Here is an 18,644-nt window from a genome sequence, read left to right on the forward strand (position 1 = left end):
TGCTGGGATTAAAGGCGTGCGCCACCACCGCCCGGCTATTTTCTCTTTTTTATTTTATAATTTAATTTAATTTTACATATCAGTCACGGATTCCACTGTCCTCCTTCCTCCCGCCGCCCCCCGCCCTCCCCCAACCCCCCCCCCATTCCCATCTCCTCCAGGGCAAAGACTCCCCTGGGGATTCAGCTCAGCCTGGTAGATTCAGTCCAGGCAGGTCCAGTCCCCTCCTCCCTTCACCAGGCTGAGCAAAGTGTCCCTGTATAGGTCCCAGGCTCCAAACAGTCAGCTCATGTACTAAGGATAGGTCCTGGTCCCACTGCCTGGGGGCCTCCCAAATAGTTCAAGCTAATCCACTGTCTCGCTTATCCAGAGGGCCTGATCCAGTTGGGGGCTCCTCAGCTATCCGTTCACAGTTCATGTGTTTCCACTAGTTTGGCTATTTGTCCCTGAAGATACCATATTTTCATTACTAATTTTTTGTAAACATTCAGAATAAGAGCTAGTGTAAAAATGTAATGAAATTATATAACAACTAAAACTAAATTTAAATAACAAAGAAATTATAACTGAGGCATTATTAAATGAACACAGTCCTAGAGGATTTCATTAAAAAGCTAAAATATAAATCTATTTTGCTCATAGGTAAAAAAGAAATGTATACCAAAACATGCCAATATTTGAAATACAACAGAAAACTCATCATAGCAATAAACATTAGGATTAGACATACAGAGATGAAAGAAAATCTTTTGTGACCCCTGACAAAATTCCCTCCTCTAAATTCTCAATATTCTGAAGTAATTATCAACATAAACAATTATTAAGCTTTCAGGAGGAAGAATTACTATTATGGCTTTTAGAGATTAACTTCTGGTGGAGCTAAAAGTAATGACATATGAGAGACCACGTGATATCAGAAACATAAGGTGTAAAATGCTGGCCTTCTTTAAATTCATCATTTCAAAAGGAAATGGTGCATAAAAGTGCATAATGAGAGAAGAGATGGGGGAAACCTGAAGCACCCCAGCAAAATAGAGGAAACTTCATTGTATTGTACATGAGTTTTGACATGAGAGATGGATGAGCTGAAACGCTCTAAGACAGCAAAATTGGGAAGGAACATAAAAATGACCAACGAAAATAATTAATTTCATCAAGAAAAACAGCAAATAATACCTGATGGAAAAAATGACTTTGAAGTTATTCCTCACAAAGAAAGAAGCCTCTGAAATTTGGGGACACAGGACACTAAATGGAAGATATGAGTGACCATTACAAACAAATTTTGTTTGGGGTTAGTTTGACTTGTATACAGTGCAAGGTTTTGTTTTGTTTTGCTTTTTTTTTTGGCGGGGGGGGGGGGGGGAGGACAGAGTTTCTCTATGTAGCTTTGTGTGTTTCCTGGAACTCACTCTGTAGCCCAGGTTGGCCTCAAACTCACAGAGATCTGTCTGCCTCTGCCTCCTGAGTGGTGGGATTAAAGGTGTGTAGTACCACCACCCGACTTTGTTTTGCTTTTTTAGTCTTAATTAAATGAAGAGATAGAATGCTGACCTCTGACGGAGGAGGAGTGGATGAGGGGGGATAGATGGGCATGGGGGGGAGGGAAGGAAAGAGAAGGGAGAGAGGAAACTGAGCTCAATATATAAAATAAATGACAAAAATGTTAAATAAAAAAAGAAAGAAAAGAATGCTAACCTCTGATTTTGCAATGGCCATACTGGGAGATGAAAATTCAATAAAGTGATGGACATTATATGAGATGATCAGAAAGTACCAAGTAACACACTTTCAATATTTTTGGATGCCAATGTTGTAATTATGAACCATAATTCATGAAGGAGAGAGAGTTGGTTACAGAAGTGTTTATTGTCCAAAGGTCTGTCAAGATCAAACTGGCTAAGCAACAAAAAAGTCCTAATAGTGATGATTAAAGCGACAGAGGTTTGTTCAGGAAGAAGTCATTGAAATATAATTAAGAAAGTAGTGGATGGGAATGGCAGTGATGGAAAATAAAAAGAAGATTCAATGATACCAAAAAAATAAGAGAGGAATGAGATTTTTGAAAAAAGATTACCGGGGTTGGCGATTTAGCTCAGTGGTAGAGCACTTGCCTAGCAAGCGCAAGGATCTGGGTTCAGTCCTCAGTTCTGGGGTGGGGGGGCAGGCACAACAAAGAGTAATAAAAAAAATTACTAATTCACGTCGATGAATTTATGTGAAGAGAATAATTTGTCCCTCCAATCAACACAATGAAGTTTCTAAGAATACTGTGCATAACAGGTAATAGAGAAAGAAGTAATATAGATGGCTTGAATGAGGGTGAATTTGATAACAGGTACTGCATATAATCAAGTATTAAGAGAGCTGAGATTTGCTGGGGGATATTGCTCAGTGAAGAGACCTGAGAAAGATTCAAGTGAATTAACTGAAGACAAGTTCAAGTATTGATTCATGGTACTAGTGAAGAAAAAGCCAACAAACTAAATAAGCATATAGAAAAATTAAACTAGAAGTGAATTCTAGCTCAGAAAACATCATTCCACTCTGACTTTCTCCTTGTTACAAGATTCACTATCCAAATACTAATTCAAACAGTATCAATGTCTTGGGAAGAAATGCTGAACATTTTAATATAGCATTATTCACATCACTTTACCAAAAAAAGGCAGAAAGGTATTGACTAAATTTGATACATAAGATGCCAAATCAAAATAGCATAAAAACATAAACACTGAAAATTCAAAAGTAACAACTATGTAAACGGAGATCGTCCAATGACAGAGAAATGGAATGAGATCTATATGAACAGCCTGGACATGAGTGGGGGTAGTGAAGGGCGAGGGTCGAGGGAAAGAGAGCTTGGGGGAGCGGGAGATCCCAGCTGGATCAACAACAGAGAGGGAGAACAAGGAATAGGAGACCATGGTAAATGAAGACCACATGAGAATAGGAAGAAGCAAAGTGCTAGAGAGGCCCACAGAAATCCACAAAGATACCCCCAAAACAGACTGCTGGCAATGGTCGAGATGCAGCCCGAACTGACCTACTCTGGTGATGGGATGGCCAAACACCCTAATTGTCGTGCTAGAAACCTCATCCAACTACTGAGGGATCCGGATGCAGAGATCCATGGCTAGGCCCCGGGTGGATCTCTGGGAGTCCAATTAGCGAGAATGAGGAGGGTTTATATGAGCGAGAATTGTTGAGACCAAGGTTGGATAAAGCACAGGGACAAATAGCCAAATGAATGGAAACACATGAACTATGAACCAATGGCTGAGGGGTCCCCACTGGATCAGGCCCTCCGAATGGGTGAGACAGTTGATTGGCTTGATCTGTTTGGGAGGCATCCAGGCAGTGGGACCAGGTCCTGTGCTCATTGCATGAGTTGGCTGTTTGAAACCTGGGGCCTATGCAGGATTGTTTGGCTCGGCCTGGGAGGAGGGGACTAGACCTACCTGGACTGAGTCTACCAGGTTGACCTCAGTCTGTGGGGAAGGCTTTGCCCTGGAGGAGATGGGAATGGGGGGGGGGTTGGGGGGAAGGTGAGGGGGACGGGAGGGGGGAGAACAAGGGAATCTGTGGCTGATATGTAGAACTGCATTGTATTGCAAAGTAAATTAAAATAAATTAAAAAAAAATAAAAAAAATAAATGCTCCTGATGATAGTATCCAGTTTACTCCTATGCTATTGCCATAAGTACATAGTACATGCTCAATAAATAATTAATGCCTGAATACACGAATGAATGAATGAATCTCTAAATAAAACAAACAAGCCAGGCGGTGGTGGCGCACGCCTTTAATCCCAGCACTCGGGAGGCAGAGCCAGGTGGATCTCTGTGAGTTCGAGGCCAGCCTGGACTACCAAGTGAGTTCCAGGAAAGGCGCAAAGCTACACAGAGAAACCCTGTCTCGAAAAAACCAAAAAAAAAAAAAAAAAAAACAAACAAACAAACAAAATGTACTATTTACCTTTGGCTGGACGAATAGTAAATGCAATTCCTCTCGGTGCACTTACTGGTTTCCATTCAAATTGGGCAGGACGATTCAGATGATTATATAGCCTAACGGTTCCCCGAAAACATGTTTTCAACAAGAAGGTTTGTGGTCTCAATACAATCTCATTACAAGACAGTTCAAGTTTTACAGGCAGGATGACAGCCATCACTAGGATGTGTCCACCAGGTATGTTGTTAATTCTAAAGGTGAATGATCTGTAACAGAGTAGAATCGCCCAAACTTAACTGATAGCACAGTACCTATTTATGATTACAGATTTCAGACACATATGAAATATATATGCTACAGATTACCGCACATAATTAATTCAGAAAATAAATGGTGGGGAAAATTAGATTCTCAATGAAATACATGAACGTACAAGTATACAAGCTGATATATATTATATACTTTGGGATAAAATATAATCTATGCTACAGTTATTGAAGTAAATTAATATCATAAATGACTCTAGTAAGAAGAAAATGAGAAATAAACCTTACTTCCAAAATTTTCCATTGGTAGAAGACTCAAATACCATCGAAATATATGTACTAGATGTAGGTGGGATCACATATGAAAATTGGTTGGTTTTCTGAAGTTCTTCCAAATCAATATCTAACTGTATCAATATATACATGGGCAGCATATTAACAATGTGAAGTAGCTGAGTATTTGTAGATTTCACACAAACATTACCAAAGTTAAGGACAGATGGTCCTGAAATAATCAAAGTAAGATATTAAGTAAATTTATTCAAAGGTGTTCCTTCATTTTCTACGTCTTCAGATTGTATTTTAGTAAGTTAAATTGTCTAAAATTAACACAAAACTATCTAGTATAATATCACAAAACTATCTGGTACAATATCAGACATCAACAGCTGTACTTTTATCTAGCAGACCAAAGTGTCATGTTTAGAGATTATCATTTCAGGTTCAATATGAATATATTCTAGTACGGAAAATTGCATAGAAAATAATAATCACAGTAAAACTCCTATCATCATTTTGTTCTACAACATTTCACCATTGTATCTACTTGTATAAATACACTTACTTTATTCACCAATGTATAATTCATAAAAAATAGCAATTTTCAATTCCGTGATTTATTTCCTAAGGGTTCTCCCTATAATGCCAAAAGCTTTAATTATAATAATCTTAATAATTATATATAATCTCCTTTTTATTTTGAGACAAACTTTAACTTTATAGCCAAAGCTAGCTTTCAACTCATGATCCTCCTGTTTGAGGATATATTCTACGTATTCATCACCCCACATTATTACCAATCTGCCAATTTTAATAATTTATTTAAGCTATAACTGATACAGGATATGTTAACTACACTTAAATATACAATTTCTTTAGTACTGACATACATATATAAAGGTTGACTACTAACCACTCTAAAACATTTTCTTGTACCTCGTTACATTTATTCCCTCTCACTAGTCCCAAAATATTTCTCAGAAAATCCATGCATATTACTATACTATAGATCAGTTTTCTTTCTGGAGTTTTGTTTGGATTACATTTATTTATTTATTTGCTTATTTTAGTGTGTGTCTGTGTGTGTATAAAGAGGTATGGGTGTGCCACAGCACATGTGTAGAAGTCAGAGGGAAACCGAAAGTTAGTTCTCTCAACCATAAGAATTCTGAGAATCAAATTCAGGTTTCCAAGTTTAAGAGCAAGCACCTTTACCCACTAAGCCATCTCACTGATCTCCACTTTCCAGAGTTTTACATGAATAGAATCATCTGGTACATAAGAAATTTGTATGGATTCTTTCTCATAGTGGATTTTCTAGACATTCATCCAATTTTTAAATAAATAAATATTTTATCCTTTTATATTATTAAGTAGTGCTATGTGATGGTGAGTTTCAAATGCCAACTTGACACAATCTATAAGCACCTAAAAAAGGGGGTCTTAGTGAATGATGGTTTGTCTAGACTAGGTTCGTCTGTGAGCATGTGCTGTGGAATATTAGTTTAGGACGTGTTACAGTTGTATACACTGTGGAATATTCGTTTAATGATGCAAAGACATGTTGTATTCTTTTATGTGGCATTTGTTCAACTCTGCAAAGCTGCATTACTTTGCCTGTCTAAACACCTGATTAGTCTACTAAAGAGCTGTACAATGAGTAGCTAGGCAGGAGAGAAACAGGTGGGGCAGAGGGAACAAAAAGGAGGAGACATCTCGTCTCAAAAGAGAAAGAAGGGAGGAGTGAGAAAAGAAGAGGAGGACTCCAGGGGCCAGCAACACAGCCAGCCACAGAGTAAGAAGGAAAGAAAGAGATATAGAATAAGGAAAGTAAAAAGCCCAGAGGCAAAGCATTGTTAAAAAGAAACGGGATAATTTAAGTTAGAAAAGCTGGTTAGAAACAAGTCAAGCTAAGACCAAGTATTCAGAAGTAAGATAATCCTCAGTGTATTTATTTGAGAGCTGGGTGGTGGGCCCCAAAGAGTTTTAAAAAAAAAAAAAGAAAGAAAAACATGTCTGTAGAGAATTATCTTGATCACCTTCAATGGTACGGGAAGTCCCAGCCCCCTCTGGGCCGCCCCATACATGGGTTTGAAGTTGTGGAATGTACAAGACTAGACAAAGTAAACTAAGCACTAAGCATGTGTGCATTCATTTCTCTCTGCTCTTCACTGTAGATATGATGAGACCAGCTGTCTCGAGCACCTGTCGCTGACTTCTCCACAGTAACGTAACTGCAGCCTGGAATTCTGAGTTAAAAATAGATTTCTCCCCTAGGTTGCTTTTTGTCAGGATATTTCAGTCATAACCAAAATAAAGCTAGGACATATTCCCTTTATTTATGTATTGGTTTATTTACCTGTTCATTGATAATTAGTTTCTAGTTATTAGCTATTTTTAAAAAGCTGCTATACATTTTTGATAGCAAGTATTGATGAATACAACTTCATTTCTTTTAGATAAATATCTAGGTTTAGAATGGATGAATTATGGTTGGTTTGTGCGTGACTATATAAGCAGCCAGCAAGCTATTTTAAATAATTTTATGTTGTATACTACTTGTGAGAATACAACTATTTTAAATAGTTTGCTGGCTCCCTGTATATTCACTAGTCTTGGGTTCTTTGTATTTTGGGAAAAAATTAAATAGTGAGATGATTTTGTTTCATGGGTTACCTCTAGCCATAGACTAAATTTATGGTACTGTCTCATTTTGGTTTAATTTTTTAACTAAAATTTTGATTAATTTTACATACCAACCAGTTTCTCCTCCCTCCCCTCCTCCAGTCCCCTCCCACACCTCCTTTCTAGCCCCCCCCCCCCATTCACTTCTCAGAAAGGGTAAGGCCTCCCATGGGAGTCAACAAAATGTGACATATCACATTGAGGCAGGACCAAGCTTGCCCTTGAGAATTAATATATGAGTACACAAATTTTGCATGTTCTTTACTGAACTGACTGTTCAAATTTTCAGCCTATTTATTAAAATTTAGTTGCTGCTTTTTTAAGTTTTATTTATACATTCTAGTTAAAAGTAGTTTATCAAATATACAATAAAAAAGAGTATATTTTAGTTAGTGGATTTTTTTAATTCTCCTACCGGCATTTTTACAAAAAAAAAAAAAAGTAAAACTACTTAGCTTTGATTAATCTCTGAATTCCTACTGTATGTTTTGTAACTAAAACCTTTTACTTTCCCAAAGTTAAGGATATTTTTCTATGTATCTCTCCACAAAATATATTGTTTATAATCCATGTTCCTTAGCTTTTTAAAGATAAAACTGACAAAGTTTGTACGTTTGCAATATGCATAATGTTTCATATATATCTTCATTGTGATTGGATTAAATAAATCTAATTAAAATATCTATCACCTCCCACAGTCAAATTTGTGGCACAAACATTTATAATATATCACCAACAATTTTTAATAACATAAAATTTTGTTATTAACTGTAGTCATATAGCTCTCCAGAGCTTATACTAAATAAAGCTTTGGATCCTTTGACCAACACCTTTATCTTGTCCTCCCCTTCACACAAACCGTGGTAACAACCAGTTTATTCTTTGCTTTTATAAGTCCCAGGGCTACTTTTAATTCCACATAAAAACAAGATAATGCAGTATTTGTCTTAGTTGGCCTGATTTCATAGTGCCTTCCATATGGATTCCTTGACCAGCAAATATCAGAATTTCTTTCCTTTTTAATTAATGATATTGTTTTGTACCAATATAGCATATTTCTTATTTTTCACTGCATATTTTATCCTAAGTGACGTGTTTTAGCTATGTCTAAATTATGGAATAGTTAAATAATGGTAATGAACATATGCATTACCTCACGCACTTTTGAATTGTGGTGTAAAACAATTCAAAAATGCACTCTCAGCAATGTTCACAGATCTTTTTAATTATAGTTAGCATGTTGTACAATAGACCGTGATGACAAGAATAAGTCTAATTTGGGATTGGAGATTGCTGCTGAGGCTGCTGGAGCTCTTTTGTGGTTTAAATCTAGGACTATAATCAGTTAGCCTGCCAGAACTATCACCTAAAATTGATTCTCATGCGTCTTCAGCTCTAGTAGGGTTTCATAGGAACTGAAGGCCAAAGCTCTCACAACGACACATTTGTCTAAGAACAGCTGCATAATTACTGGTGTGTGGTAAAATGAGCCATGAACCTTCTATTCTACCATCTTGATGAAATCCCTTTTTAAGAGGGAGGAGAGACAGGGAGAGGGAAAAAGAGATGGGGGCGTGAAAGAGAGAGAAAATATGAGAATATAATATAAAATTGGGTGAGTAGGAATGTGAGTAGGAAGGAGCTTGGGGGAATGTGATCAAATATTTTATAAAAATAAAAATGAAATCAGCACACACACATGCATAAACACACACACAGGTGTAGTAGATTTCTATATAATCTTACCAACAATTACTTGATGGATTTGCTTTGGTGTCAAAACTTTGCTGCAGTCACGTTTTTCATGGTAAGTGGTTGGCTTCGATTTAAGTCCTTTGGAGATCTGTTTTTCCAAAGTAATTCATTCAGTATTAGTAACAGCCATTTTTAGAATTCTCATGACAAAACAAATTTGAAAACATGGCACATGCCTTTCTCTGCAGAGATTCTGTCTCCCTGGATGCTATTTTCTTGGTGCTTAGCAATCTTTTAGCTCTGAGAGAAGAAGCCTTTAAAGATGAAGGTATCTCCTCTTCTATTTCTGATTGAGATAGTGATGGTGACTTTAGACCAGATGATGGCTCCATGCCTATATCTACTTCATTAAATGGAAACTTGCGTTCCCTACAAAAATAATGATGATGATAAAATAATAATAATAATAATGACTAATTGAGGAAAAGTTGTTCACAAAATACAGTAATAAGTGCAAATATCCTCCACTGTTATAGGCTTATCCATATCCATTTAACTGAACTGGTATACTAATCTGAAGGATGCTTGCCTCCACTAAGTGGCCTCCACTCTTCTTCAACACCTCATAGAAGAAGTTATAACTACCCCTATTTCTTTTTCATACTCAAAAGGCAGATCACAGTAACTGAGTGGTTTGGACCAAGGAGAAAAGCCTCTTTGTTTCAAGACAGAAACAATGAGCAGCCCCAGCAGCCAGTCAGCAGGAGAGAATCCTGTGGCCAGGCCTCTCCACCACCCCTGCCACCCACTGGATCCTGTAACCTACAAGTCCCACCCCACCCCCAAACACAGGGAACCCATCAACTGGGATGGGGTAAGAGGGGAGGGGATGAGGAATGAGAACGTGAGGGAATAAGATGGTCGAGCGGGGGGAGGGACAAAGAGGGACAGCAATGAAAGAGATATCTTGATAGAGTGAGCCATTATGGAGCTAGGGAGAAACCTGGTGCTAGAGAAATTCCCAGAAATCCACAAGGATGATCCCAGCTAAGACTCCTAAAAATGGTGGGGAGGGTGCCTGAACTCTGTAATCATAGGGCCTTCATCCATTGACTGATGGAAGCAGATGCAGAGATCCACAGCTAGGCACTGGGCCAAGCATCTGGAGTCTAGTCGAAAGAAGGGAGGAGGGATTTTATGAGCAGGTGGGGGTCAAGATCATGATGGGGAAACCCACAGAGACAGCTGACCCCAGCTAGTGGGAACTCATGGACTCTGGACCAACAGTTAGGGAGCTGGCATGGGACTGACCTAGGGTCTCTGCATGTGTGTGAGAGTTGTGTAGCTTGGTCTGTTTGTGGGGCCCCGGGCAGTAGGACCAGGATTTATCCCTGGTACATAAACTAACTTTTTGGAGGCCATTTCCTATGGAGGGGGATACCTTGCTCAGCCTGGATACAGGGGGGAGGGGCTTGGGCCTGCCTCAATTTGATATGCCAGACTTTGTTGACTCCCCATGCTCTCTTACCCTCTCTGAGGAGTGGATGGGGGGTGGGTAGTGGGGATTGTGGGAGGTGGGAGATAGCGAGAAGAGGGGAGAGAGGGGGAACTGTGGTTGGTACGTAAAATGAAGAAAATTTAAAATAAAAAAGATAGAAACAATGATATTATTTATGTTAAAAAAATTGGCATCGGGCTGCTTACAAACTTAATTTGAAGTACATCAATTCTTCCCTTGCTGTACTCTGATTCCTACATCCTACAAAGCTTTCTCTTGGGAAATATGCTTTTAATGAATCACATATAATAGAATCCCTACCTCAGGATCTGCTTCTAGCAAAAACTACCTAAGAAAACTGCAAATATAAAGTCAGCAAAAGTTACTATTGCTAAAGTAGTTAATTGTTTTGCCTTTAACATATATTGAAATGCTACTAAAACAACTCAAAATAAAATCAAATTTAAGGCATAAAGAAACAAATTTGATATTAACATGGAGATTAAAATTTGAATAATCTACATAAACATCATAAAATGGACTTCAGATTTGATTTTTTTGTATTTGTTTTTTGATAAAACACTCAAAGCACAGACGAATGGGACTGTATCCAGCTAAGTAGCTTCTGCAAAGCAAAGGAAACGATAAAAAGTAGAAACCACTGCTGCAATAGGGAAAATATGCAAATTATCATTTGGAAAGAGATGTATCCAGAATACACACATAACTAAAGCCCCCTCAATGGTCAAATTGCATTGTGTACAAATGAGATGAGATGAATACATACTTCTTAAAGAAGGAAAACCAATGGCCAACAAAATTTAACTTATAAAGCTCAGTGTCTTCAGTCACCAGAAAAACAAGAATCAAAATGACACAGATTATCACCTCATGTCATTGAAATGGCTATTATTAAAAAGACAAAGTATAACAAATGCTAAAAGGATGTGTTGAAATGCAAATCCAAAAACATTTTTGGGGTAATATATAGACACCATGGAGACAAGGATGGAGGAACTCAAACTCCAAAAACAAAGTAATGACAAAGAAATTAAGGAAGCACTGGTTACCCTGATTTGACCCAAATACATTGTCCTGAAATTTCACATTGTTCTTCATAAGTATCTTCAACTATTACATTGATCAAAAGCTATAAAACTGTTTATGGTGTCAGTGCCAAATACCCTGATTTGATCACTATATCTAATCATTATACTGTACTCCTGAAATTTATGTTCAATAATCAGTTTAAGAAGAAAACCAAATCTGGTCTTTAGGCACATTGTTTGAAGAACTATCTTTACCTCTGTACTTCTTTCTGAAGGCGTGCATTTCTTAAATTTCTAATATAGTCTGTGTAGTAATCTCGATGTATTTTTCTTTCCAGTTTTTCCAAATCAGTGTATTCAAAATCAGGATCCATATAGTCATGCCTTGGCATCTTAGTGAAAATTGTTCTACAAGATGAACAAGGTGTCATGTTAAAATACACACACACACACACACACACACACACACACACACACACACACACACCTGTTTGTTTAATCAGTATATACAGAGTACCTACTGGTCAATTTAAATGTCAAGTGGGGGGCCATTAACTATTGAGTAGGATAAACTGCATATCCTCTGATATACAAAGACATCATTGCATGTATGAGGGTGAGATATGTATGTGTCTGTCTATGGTGTGTGTGTGTGTGTGTGTGTGTGTGTGTGTGTGTGTGTGTGTGTGTGTGTGTGTTATATAAATATATGTATGTATATATCTTTTAAAAATTACAACCAGAATTAGAAAAAAATAGAGAATACTGAATCCTTTCACTAAGCATACTACTATTAGATTACATACCTTCTAGGTACCCTTTGCTCTCTCCCAGAAATCAAGATCATGGAAAAAGCCAGGTGGCACTATGAGACAGAGAACTGCTAAGAAATCATTCTGTGCTATTGCCTAACAGAATCTCCCACGTTTAGTTGCAAAATAGGCTTATGATGATACCGAAGTGCTTGCCCTAATGCCAAAGCTGTGGCTAGGCTAAGATAAATCACATGATGTGAAACTTGTCTACCTGATGAAAACATCTAAAAGGCAGAAACCCTCTTTGTTTCCTGGAACTGAAGGATCTGTCTCTTCCATTAAGAAACATAGAAGCTATCTCTTCTTATGGTTTTCCATTTCAAGTCCAGATCCTGGATGCCAGTGATCAGGAGGATCTCTCTTCTAATAAAGATCATTCTGAAGGGTAATTCCTGTCATCTCCTTTCTAGGAACCTGCTGGAGGAGGAATTGTATTTTTGTTCTAACAACGACTTCCTTAAATTCTAGAGTTCACTCAGCATATAGAATTATATCTGTAGCTTTTAGTAAGCACTATTTTTCCAATATGTAATATACAAACAAAATTAATTATGTAACTAACTCATTTCTCTTATTTATTCAAAAACAGCTTACTGAGTCGTCAGTGTTGTATGTTGTATGGCTATTTTCTTTCCAGGTATAATATGATCAACCAATCACCATTTTAGAGAAGAAATTACCTATTCCTGGTAGCCACAACAACTAATGGAACAAAAAAGTATAGTGAAAGCTAGATCTATGGTTATGGTAATAAAGCTGTTCATATATCCTATTAGTAGAAGGAAAAAAGAGCCATAGGATCCTCAACTGGGACTACAGCCATTACATATTCCTGTCCTCCTCCAGATGCAAGTAATCTTGGGAAATGCTATCGGAAGACTGAATGAAAGGGGGACTCCACGATACAATTTCCATGATTGCCATTATCCATGATTCAGTCACACTTTGCAGGAATGTAGCTATTTTGGGATCATGCACATTTATTGTTAAGTAACCACTCCACAGTACTCTTAAAAAAAACTCACTGATTTGGTCACAAATTTGAACTTTGAAGGAATTACTTTGTTCTGTTGTTGGTGCACTATCTGGAATAAACTGATTATTCAAGTCTCCCCAGAAAAAGTTAACTCAACATTCACCTGTATTCTTGGCAATGGTATGAGTAGAGGGGACACTGCTATGAATAAAATTCTCTTATTTTCTTCCCAAAAATTGAAAGGGTCAAATACACAAGAGTAAAATAGTAATTGTAATTTTTAACAAAACAACAAATACACTAGAATAAAATTTCTTTAGTTTCTTTAATTAAACATGCAATTGGTAACATTACTAGACTTAGTAATGTGAAAAAAATTGAGAATAAATATAGCTATTAAATAATAAGAATGGCTAAATTTATTTTTCTGTTAATATTTATGATCTAATCAATAGAGACTGAATACAGAATCAAACTGTTAAAATTAAATCAAAAAGTAGCCTTGCATAAGAATATAGTTTTATAAAACAGTCAAAAATGTTTCCAGAAGCCATCAACTCAGGGTATTGGAGGGATGTAATGAGCCAGAAGAAAACATACAATTGCATTTTCATAATGTATAACTATTTTAAATGTCAGGATGGTTTTTGTAGTTCTGTTTTTATGGCACTGGTCAAATAGAAACAAAGAAAAGACAGATGTGAGTGGAATTTGTAAATTAAAATATGAAGAAAGTCAGTAAGTGTCATAGAATTTTTCCATTGTAGATAATAAAAATGTGGGCTGAAGAATCAAATGGTAAAGTAGGAAAGTTGATACAAAATTAAATGATCTTAATGACACCCTCCCCACGATAAAGAGACAAATAGAAAAAGTGCAGGGCTATTAAGTTTAAGTAGTCTACTATTAGCATGCAAGTTGGCATAAAATAACCCTCATTTACTCTTGAATATATTAAAATCTTTCTGGGATGAAGGTCCAAAAAATCATTTATTTGTCACTTTTAACTTACCACTGTTTAATTACTAATCTCTTTGAGGTTAAGATGAATTTAAATTGAAGTTTAAACATTCCTTATGAACTTAGACCTGAGAAGTTTAGGTCAAGTGGGGAGGAGTTACTAGAAATGTGCCTATGAGGTGATAAAACAACAATGATGACCACACTAACTGGTTTCCTACAATTTAAATTGTTTTACTCAAATAAACTCTGGAGTCTAATTCCAATTCCAATAGTGATTAATTCTATCATGTATCTATTGGTGTTCCTAATATATTTTAAAAATTATTTTGTATGCCATTCATTGCCGCACAAGTACATATTAGAGAGTATAAAAAGTTAGATAAGGCAAATGCTGTAACATTCAACAGTCATTGTACTCCACATACAAAAGAAAGAACATAATTTCATTCCGATTACTGCCACCAGCAGCTTGCTTTCCTTTTTTAACACCAGGATATTGTCAGATCTCTGCATATTATCCTGGATAATAAGTCTTTTGAATTTTAATTTCTTAATATTTCACAGTACCTGAAATGTTCGTGGTGGTCTCCACACCTGAGACTTGCAGCTCTATCATTAGGAAAGGCAATCATTGCATCTTTCTCTGACACATCATTTATTCGATGATTATGAAGTTTTGTCGTGGTTGACCGGAGCATTGCTGCTACAGGTGGTAAATCATCCTTTTTCTCTGAATCTTTGATCACAAATTGTCTTGTGGGATTACTGATTAAGGGGGATATACCTTTAATAAAATTAAATATTAAGTTGGTATTTGGTACTTTGTACTGTACATTTCCAAGAATTAGCCAAGGATTATTTAATATACTAGCAAACTAATGTGATGTTTTGAATAAGAATGGCCCTCATAGTCTGATAGATTTAAATATTTGGCCATTAGGGAGTGGTACTATTGACAGAGAATAGGAGGTGTGGCCTTGGAGTAGGTATGATCTTGTTGGAGGAAGTATGTCACTGGGGGTGAGCTTTGGGGTTTCAAATGCTCAAGCCAAGCCCAGTATCTTTCTCTTCCTTCTGCCTGCCAATCCACATGTAGAACTCTCAGCTTCTCCATCACCATGTCTGCCTGCATGTAATATTATTTCCTACCATGATAATAATGGACTAAACCTCTGAAACTGTAAGAAAGCCCCAATTAAATGCTTTCTTGTATTAAAGTTGCTGTGGTTATGGTGTCTCTTTACAGCAATAGAACACTAGGCAATTCATTTTAACATGCTAAATTCTCAAACATATTGAGAATACAAATGACTTAATACAGTATATAGGCCTACATAAACTAATTTAGCAAAATAACACTTAAATGTTAATAAAATGTATGTATAACAATTAGCATGCTAATTTAAAGATTTAAATTAATCCATGTGAAAGTGAAAGGTATTTTTAAGCTAAAGACAACTGTAAATCATCAAGTTCATGTGGTACAATTAATAAAAGATTATATATGACTAGATGAAACTGCAGGACCAAGAAAATCTGGATATAGTCAAAACTAGTTTACATTAAACTCCAACAAAAATATACAAAAAATATAACATAGCAACCATTAAAATATTTGAGCATCTATACAAGACACCTCAAAATAGCAATATGACATCTACTGAAAATATGACAGAAGTATAAATCTTTAGTATAGACAGAGAACTACTTAATAATCAATACTAGTATGTAGGCCCTGTATTTGAACAGGCCTTCTAGGTGACTTTGATAGATGCTTTAAAAGGGGGGAAAGTACTGGTTTTTACCTGTTTGGTGTAGCTGGAGAATTTTTCTCCAGCTCCCACCGCCAAGTCCCGCCAGTCCCAGAGCCCACTTATAAAATAAACACACAGACTCTTACATTATTTAAACTGCTTGGCCATTAGCTCAGGCCTATCATTGTCTAGCTCTCACTCTTATATTTAGCCCATTTCTATTAATCTTTATTTTGCCACGTGGCTCGTGGCTTACTGGTACTTTACATGTTCCTTGTCTTGGCTGTGGCTCCAGCCGGTTTCCCTTTCCTTCCTCCTTCCTCAATTCTCCTCTCTCCTTGTCCCGCCTATACTTCCTGCCTGGTCACTGGCCAATCAGTGCTTTATTTATATAAAGCGATATCCACAGCAGTTTGGTACATATATTCTTATATTAAAAACAACAATCACATCAGAGCTGTATAAAACTAATACAATAACATACCAGGATTAATTTTCACCCCGACTTTCTTAGTGCAAGCTTTGCAAGTGCTGTTGAATTCTAAATGTATATAATGAAAAGGTTTCATTGACAAAGACCGTAAATTTTCATCTGCCACTGGGCCGATAATCTCAATCACTTGCTTCACTTTAAATACTCCAATTTGATGTGGAACAAATGAACATATCACATTCTAAAGAAAAAGCAAACTTTATCAATATTCTATTGTTAGGAAAACTAAAAACAAATCTTAGAATACAGGGTATTTTAATTTCAAGCAACAGGATTTCACCATGGAGATTTACAAGTACTTTTAGGAAAGATCAACAACAAGCCATACAATGCTCATTATTGGAAATTTAAGACAATTTAAGAACATAATAGAACAGTATTTCAAGAACAATAGATCAAAAATCTCCAGATCCACTTTCACACAAAAATAAATGACAAAATTCATTAAAATTAACTTTTCTAGTTATTTAGAAATTATCTAAGGCTTACAAGAATTCAGTAATTCAATATCAGGAGTCTTGTTGAATGTCTGAAAGCTGTCATGGCATTTGCTTGCTATAGTCTCATTCACCTAAACTCAGTTTTGTGGTCAGCAACTATGGTAGTTGTAACAATTAGTACTAACATCCAAAAAGAGAGAAGTGTGGGTTTCAAGAACTCCAGAAAACACATTTCCAGAGATTATGCTATTGGTTCTGCCTAGCAATTGCTGAAAAATATTTAAGGCATATTTTTATTCACTGCAATTCAGAGTACCCTCTGTAGTAACAATCCTCTAAGAGAGACAGAGGAGCTAAGGAGGGAAGGGGAGAGACAGAGAGAGACAGAGAGAGACAGAGAGAGACAGAGAGAGACAGAGACAGAGAGACAGAGAGAGATGAATATCACAAGAACTTGAATTCCCTTGTCATTTAATGTTTAAAGAAGCTATTAGAAAATAAACAACTAAATTACTAATTTATATTAATAATTACTAATTATATTCATAGAGTGTTTTCAAAGCTCTGACACTGAAAGAGGAAGTAAATTTAAACAGGTGAAAAAAGAAAGAAACAAACCCAGAGACACTCTTGAGAAATGGTTACTGGATGTTACCTGGTGAGAAGCAGCTGCTTACACTTCACCTATAAAAGGAGAACATTCTAACCTCTGCTCTAAATATCTGTTTCTGTAAACACGCTTGACTGCAGACAGGAATTTCCTGTTATAAACAGTCACATCAAGTCTCTATCGCTTTTCTCACAGAAGACAGTTCACTAAACCCAACGATGATATAATGCTTTAGAAATATTGCTAGAAACATAAATGCCATACCCATGTATGATTGTTCAGAACTACTGAGACTTCTCTCTAAACCAGCATATAATAAATTATTCTGACCCTCAACTTAGTCTTTAATATGAGAGGGGTGGTGTCCCTGTAACATTTTTGTTTGTTTTGTGTTTTTGCCATAACAACATGTTCCTGGTAACATAGATTGCCACACATACCTGCATTATGGTACATATACTCAAGCAATTTTTTAGTAAGCTATAATCCCTCACCTCTGCCTGATTTAAGGCACTTGGTGAGGAGGAATGTAAAATTTAAAAAAAAAAGTTGTAAACTGCCTGCAAGAACATTGAAGACAGGTCTCAATGATTATAAATATAACAGCTGAAGTGTCAATGAAAGGAAACTGATACTTAATTACCCTTAGCTCTAGGGATGATGTAAGTGAAAGGGTCTCTAGATAATGATCAGACCTTGAGAAGGGAGAGAAAGAATCACACAGAAAATCATACAATAAATAGGTAAGACAAATATGGCTGCGTTCCTAAAGAACCCATTTAAAACCTAGAGAGGAATTACCTAAGAAATGAGGACAAGAGAGATAAGAAAGTGAGAAAGAGAGCCTCCACATAAGTGAATGGGACACTGGGTTGGAAAGATGGCTCAACAGTTAAGAGCACTGGCTGCTCTTCCAAAAGAGGATTCTATTCCCAGCACCCACAAGGTAGCTCACAACCTTCTCTAACTCCACTTCCAAAGAATTTGACACTCTCTTCTAGACTCTGCAGATAGACATGCTAGTGATATGCTGCCATACATGCAAGAAAAAAACATGCGTACACATAGAATAAAGAGTGGTTGGGCTGCAGAGAAAATCACCAGGTAAATATCCAGAGAAAGTCCCAGAACAAAGAGGATATCAGCCTTTTATAAGCTTCTAGGGAG

The 18,644-nt window shown here is 36.6% G+C and overlaps 1 protein-coding gene across 1 annotated transcript in view; it reads right to left on the reverse strand.

The window, feature by feature from the left end:
* Cfap47 (cilia and flagella associated protein 47) overlaps positions 1–18,644 on the reverse strand; it is a 272,610-nt gene that overhangs the window by 225,947 nt on the left and 28,019 nt on the right. Inside the window, exons 9-15 of the mRNA XM_052731290.1 lie at positions 16,419–16,608; positions 14,748–14,964; positions 11,682–11,834; positions 9,116–9,308; positions 8,931–9,027; positions 4,509–4,725; positions 3,979–4,220 (exon numbers count right to left, since the gene is read on the reverse strand). Coding sequence (XP_052587250.1) covers positions 3,979–4,220; positions 4,509–4,725; positions 8,931–9,027; positions 9,116–9,308; positions 11,682–11,834; positions 14,748–14,964; positions 16,419–16,608 — 1,309 coding nt within the window. The remainder of the gene's footprint in view (positions 1–3,978; positions 4,221–4,508; positions 4,726–8,930; positions 9,028–9,115; positions 9,309–11,681; positions 11,835–14,747; positions 14,965–16,418; positions 16,609–18,644) is intronic.

This window comes from Peromyscus californicus, unplaced genomic scaffold (assembly GCF_007827085.1).
Source record: "Peromyscus californicus insignis strain IS unplaced genomic scaffold, ASM782708v3 Scaffold_10__1_contigs__length_136768540, whole genome shotgun sequence".
Lineage (NCBI taxonomy): Eukaryota > Metazoa > Chordata > Mammalia > Rodentia > Cricetidae > Peromyscus > Peromyscus californicus.